Below are 6,000 nucleotides of genomic sequence, written 5' to 3' on the forward strand. Positions count from 1 at the left end.
GTGCCTGGAACACCCACAAGTTAGCTGCTTTTGAAATTGGTGCTAACCGGTCATTTTCAGCAGAGATAACTGATTAATTGCCAGTGAACATGAACGGATAGCTGCAAACAAGTGATTTAACTGGGTGGCAGCTGTTTCCAGCCAGTTAAATCGTTTTGAATATCGGCCGTAATATTATGAAGGTTACTTCCAGGCATTATAATTTACTATAGAAGGTTTCTTATTGATGGCTGGACCGTGACTTACAGAAAAGTGATACATAAAGACACATTGTTCTGTGTCAGGGACACTTGTACTATATCAGGGTTAATAGAGTGAAGTTGGTGATACCTATATCCTGTGGTTGCAGGAAGCAGAGAGACAATTCAAATCTACTATCATCTTTTATCGGACTCACCTGCTGAACGCTGCACAGGTAAATGATTCCTATTGGGGGTGCCTGAGGAAAGTTGCAGGTTGTATGTTATCCTGTTTGGGTGAGGGTCTCCTTTGGCTGCACATCCTGCAGTGGTCACACTGTGTTTGAGTATGCAGGGTATTCATACAGGTTTCCTGTGTACCTAGGTCTTATGTTTTTCTGCCTGTGGAGGGTTTCCAATGTGTGTCCTGTGTGTGCATCTTAAGGGGGGGGGAGTAGGGGTTCTTGCATGTCTCCTGCTTTTATGTGTATGTCCTATATGTGTGTGTCAGATTCTCTGACCCCTTTTGTGCCCCTGTTCCAGGGACAAATGGGTGAAGATGTGCTGCGACTCTTACAGCAGATTTTGAGCATGCAGCGACTGGTGGCACAAGGCTAATGAGCTTCTGAAAGTCTGGTCCATCATATCACTTCTGGGAGGCATGAGGAAATCCATGCACAGCTGTCTAATCCAAGCTGATGCCACCTGCTGCCACCAAAGGGCACAAGGGGAACACCACTTGTGACGGCTTGTCGAGCATTTGGCTTATGCAGTAACCTTTTGGCATTGTTGAGGTTTTTAAAAAAATATATTTATTTATGTCACACAGTGCAAAGTATACAGAAAGTATAATACTGAATAAAGTAATCAACTACCTTCCCACTGTTTGTTTCTTATCCAATGGGACAGCTAAGTATACTCAAGCACTCGGCATCTGTGCCCTTTCTTTTCCCCCTTCCCCTAACCCACCAAAGAAACCAAACACAATCTCACATGCTTGACACACACACACACACACTCCCCATCCCCCCATCTTGGTTACCAAAGTTCAACTATATACAAGTATCATGGGAATGTTGATTTTAACAGAAGCGATTCAGATTGGTTATTGGCTGCACAATCAATGCCGGTGTTTGCACAGTTTGTCTGTCTCTTCCTCTTTCACTCACTCTTACTGATATTAAGCCTGTGGCAGTCAGCTATTTTCTTAACGCTGAACGCCTCAGAAAGATTTAGCCCCAGATATTCAATGCCGAGCCGTATCCAGGCATCAGCACTGAATATCCGGAGTTAATTAAAGTTGTGCTGGCTGACGGATCTTATGAATAGCAGCCAGGACCTGCATAAGGGATACAGGCCAGTGCCCTCTGCTTGTCCAATTCTCCTCCTGCAATCTTGATCCCCACTCCATCCCGCCTCCAAAGAGCAAAAGGGCCGACCAGGCCCCCCTGGGCCTACCTTTTAGATGCCTGGTGGTCCAGTGGGGTCCAAAGGGCAGGCAGGAGCAGTGCCCACTCACTCCTGCTCACTGGGGTTGCTGTAACAAAATGGCTGCCACAACCTGTAGTGCAAGCCTTATGGTACTAGCTAGAACCACAAGGCTGCCACTAGAGGTTACAGCAGCCATGACAGGCAGAAGCAAATGGGCATTGCTCCTACCCTTTAGACTCCACTGTACCATCTGGTTTCTACAAGATAGGCCCAGGGAGACCTGTGAGAAAGGGAGGGGGTAGGAGTGGGCTTGAGTGGCGATCAGCCCTTTCCTCAACAATCCTCCAGACCGTTCAAGACGCTTGGGTTATGCACTCCTACCAGCAGAGGGAGACTGTGAACACTAAAACTTCTTATACAAGTAGCCTGTGCAGACCTTCTACTAACCAGTATTTTCTCAGTCTCAGCAGAGGGTAGATGTGTGCAGCCTGTGCAGTGTACTCAGTCTGGTAGGCCCGTTTGGGGTTTCTAGGTTGGGTTGTAAATGTTAGAGAACCCACACTTGGATCTCTTTTACAGGGTGTAAGTCCTAAGGGGCTTCTTATTCCCTGTGGGGTGTCACACACGGGTGGCCGGGTCCTTCCCCCTGTGCTCTTCCTCTGGAGGACTGTTTGACCTCGGCTACAGACCTCGTTCTGTACCCTTGAGGCATTTAGGCATCAGCAACGAGGTTTAAAAAAAATAAAAAGATAAAATAAAGGTGGCTATTTTGGCCGTTCTTGTGGCAGTCCAGAGATAAAACGTCTTCAAGGGCGTTCTTGCCTTAGGTGGTTTTGCCTATAAGTCTGTCAAAGCACAAAGCAACTGTTTGTTTTTATTGTGTTTTTGGCCATTATGTCTAAGCCGGCGAGGTGTTGGTTTTGCGCGAAGTGAGGCGTTGAAAGGTGGCCAATGTAAATTTTGTGGGGAGCCTACCTTATCAGCGCTCTTGCCCCCCCGTGCTTTCCCCTGAGTCGGTGGAGGTTTGGGTGGTGATCTGACCGCACATTCCGGGCCGGCAACGGCGGGGCCGGTTTTGGCGGGAAACGTGGCCATTTTGGCTGCGCGTCCCAGGTCGGCCTCGACGGAGCCATTTTTGGTGGGAAGCACGGCCCTTTTGGCCGCGCATTCCGTACTGGCGCCGGGGGACCCATGTGTGGCGGGAAGCGTGCCTAGTTTAGCCACGGATCACGCAATGGACCTGCCGCCTTGGGAGCGAGGGGGGTCCGTCGCGGAGACTGCGGGAAGTGTTGTTGGGGCTTCAGCAGCGTAGGGGGGGGGGGGTCTGGTTTCCCCCCTGAGTTTGTTTGGTCTCTGTATAATGCCTGGAGAGCTGGCCCCTCTCAGGCTGTTTGTTCCCGGAGGCTGCTAGCTCAGTGGGAGTTAAGCACCTGCGGGTGGATATTTCGGAGCCTATGGAGATACTTTCTCTGCCTGGGTCGGAGGTTTGGAGTGACCCAGGAGAGGAGGATCTCTTAGATGAGTCTGAGGATCAGGATGGGCTAAGGCCTGGGGAAGATTCTTCAGTGGTTCGCATTTTTCATAAGGAGGAGTTGTTAGTGCTTATTGATCAGGTGATCTCTACTTTGAAGTTTGCTCCGGCGGCCACTCCCCCTGCGGAGGGACCCCAGGTAGATCCCTTGGTTAAGGGGATTCGGAGAGCCTCCCGTTCCTTTCCCACTAATTCAGACATTAGAGACATGGTTTTTCAGGAATGGTCTGTGCCGGAGGCTGCTTGTAAGGTGTCTAGGGCTATGGCGCGGCTGTATCCCTTGCCTCCGGAAGATTTGGCCCTGCTGAAACCACCTACTGTGGATGCAGTTGTTACGGCGGTTACTAAGGCTATGGCCATTCTGGTGGATGGCGGTACAGCCTTACGGGATCATCAGGATAGGAAGCTATAGAGTCCTTTCTGAAGCGCAGCTTTGATTTGTCGGCTTTGGCCTTGCAAGCCTCTGTGTGTGGGGGCTTGGTAGCCAGAGCTTGTTTCCGTTGGGCGGAGAAGCTCTTGGATGAGCCTTCGTTAGATAGGACTGGTTTGGTTCAGGACCTGGCCAAATTGGAGATGGGGTCTTCGTTTTTTGGCGGACACCCTTTATGATTTGCTAAGGGCTTCGGCTAAGAATATGGCTCTGGCGGTGACGGCTCGCAGGGCTCTTTGGCTTAGGGGCTGGGTGGCAGACGCGGCCTCTAAAGCAAAGTTGTGTTCTCTACCTTTCAAAGGTTCTATGTTGTTTGGAGAGGACTTGGATAAACTGATGAGTGGTCTTGGGGATACCAAGGACTCACGGTTGCCGGAGTTACGGCCTAAGGCGGCTAGTCGAGGTGGTTCAGCTAGAGGTCGGTTTAAGGACGTGAGGCGTGGTACAGGTCGGGCAGATTTGTATCTCCTTCTAAAAGCTGGTTTTTCCAGCGGACGCAGTCCTTTCGATGGGGTCGTCGAGGAGGTCTGGACTCCTCCAGAGGTGCCAGAAATGGTAATAAGTCCTTCTTATGAAGGTGTGCGGGTCCAGCCTCTGGTGAAGGTAGGGGCATGACTTCATCTGTTTTATCAGGGGTGGACCCAAATTACTTCAGATCAGTGAGTGCTGGAGGTCGTTCACGACGGTTATGCACTCAAGTTCGAGCACCCGCTGCCGGATCTGTTTCTTCCCTCTCCTTGTCACTCTCGAGTCAAGTTAAAGGCTATTCAAGAGACTCTGGGTCGCTTAATCCAGTTGGGAGCTGTGGTACCCGTTCCTCGGCACGAGCAGGAAATGGGTTGTTATTCCATTTACTTTGTGGTGCCGAAGAAGGAGAACCAGTTTCGACCCATTTTAGATCTCAAGAGGGTCAATGGGGCGCTCAAGGTGCCATCCTTCCGCATGGAGACTCTGCGCTCGGTCATAGTGGCTGTTCGTCAGGGAGAATTTCTCACATCACTGGACCTCACGGAAGCATATCTGCATGTGCCGATTCGAGAGGCCCATCAGCGTTTCCTTCGTTTTTCTGTTTTAGGGAGGCACTTTCAGTTCTGTGCTCTGCCTTTTGGTCTGGCAACAGCTCCACGCACCTTCTCCAAGATAATGGTGGTGGTAGCAGCGGCTTTGCGGAGGCAGGGAATTCTGGTGCATCCGTATCTGGACGATTGGTTGATCCGGGTGAAGTCTCGGGCTCACAGTGTTGCAGCGACCGCTCAGGTGGTCGCGTTTCTGTAATCGCTCGGATGGGTAGTGAATGTAGTCAAAAGTCAGTTGATCCCATCGCAGAGTCTGGAGTACTTGGGAGTGTGGTTCGACACGGCAGTGGGTCGTGTTTTTCTGCTGGATTCTCGGATCACCTCTCTTCAGCAGCAGGTCCGGCTGTTAATGTCTGTTCAGAGTCCGACGGTTCGAATGTACCTTCGGGTTCTGGGCCTCATGGCAGTGACAATAGAGGTAGTACTATGGGCCAGGGCGCATATGCGTCAGCTTCAGGCGGCTCTGTTGTCCCGGTGGTCTCCCCAGGTACACAGTTTGGAGTTGCGGTTGCCATTGAGGGGGGCTTCTCGGCGCAGTCTCCAGTGGTGGCTGTTCTCGGCCCATCTGAAAAAGGGCATGCTGTTGGAACCTCCTCAGTGGGTGATTCTGGTAACAGATGCCAGTCTGCTAGGCTGGGGAGCTCAGTGTCTCGGTCGGTCTGCGCAGGGGTGGTGGTCAACGGAGGAAGCTCAGTGATCTATCAACCGGTTGGAGACGAGGGCGATTTGGCTAGCTTTGTTGGCGTTTCGCTCAAGTGTGGTCGGAAAGGTGGTAAGAGTCATGTCCGACAATGCGACAGCAGTAGCGTATGCCAACCGGCAGGGCGGTACAAAGAGTCCACGGTTGGCAATCGAGACGGCTCTGCTCTTGAGTTGGGTGGAAAGGCATCTAGTGCAGATTTCGGCGGTGCACGTGGCCGGGGTGGACAATGTGAACGCGGATTTTCTAAGCAGGCACATGTTAGACCCCGGAGAATGGTCTCTGCACCGGTCAGTGTTCGACCAGATAGTTCTAAAGTGGGGAATGCCAGTAGTGCATCTCATGGCGTCGGCACAGAATGCTCAGGTTCCTCGGTATTTCAGTTGGCGTTGGGATCCGCAAGCAGAAGGGATCGATGCGTTGGTCCTTCCGTGGCCTCAGCGGGTGTTGCTGTATGTGTTTCCCCCGTGGCCCTTGATAGGTCGAGTCCTACAGAGGGTAGAATGTCATGCGGGTCCGGTGTTGTTGGTGGCTCCGAATTGGCCGTGTCGGCCATGGTTTGGGGATCTGATACGCTTGTTAGAAGGCGAGCCTCTGCGGCTGGGGGGCTCAGTGCTGTTGTGTCAGGGTCCAGTTGTCATGCCGAATCCGGC

The 6,000-nt window shown here is 51.8% G+C and overlaps 1 protein-coding gene across 8 annotated transcripts in view; it reads left to right on the forward strand.

Moving 5' to 3' along the window:
- The window catches only part of ANKRD24 (ankyrin repeat domain 24), an 84,668-nt gene extending 83,652 nt beyond the window's left edge, over positions 1 to 1,016 (forward strand). For all 8 annotated transcript variants that reach the window (XM_030219275.1, XM_030219276.1, XM_030219278.1 and 5 more), the window contains 2 exons: positions 350 to 415; positions 723 to 1,016. In XM_030219275.1, the coding sequence (XP_030075135.1) occupies positions 350 to 415; positions 723 to 797 (141 nt within the window). In that variant the 3' untranslated portion in view covers positions 798 to 1,016. The remainder of the gene's footprint in view (positions 1 to 349; positions 416 to 722) is intronic.
- The last annotated feature ends 4,984 nt before the right edge of the window (positions 1,017 to 6,000 follow it).

The sequence above is a fragment of the Microcaecilia unicolor genome, chromosome 11 (assembly GCF_901765095.1).
Source record: "Microcaecilia unicolor chromosome 11, aMicUni1.1, whole genome shotgun sequence".
NCBI classification, from domain to species: Eukaryota; Metazoa; Chordata; class Amphibia; order Gymnophiona; family Siphonopidae; genus Microcaecilia; species Microcaecilia unicolor.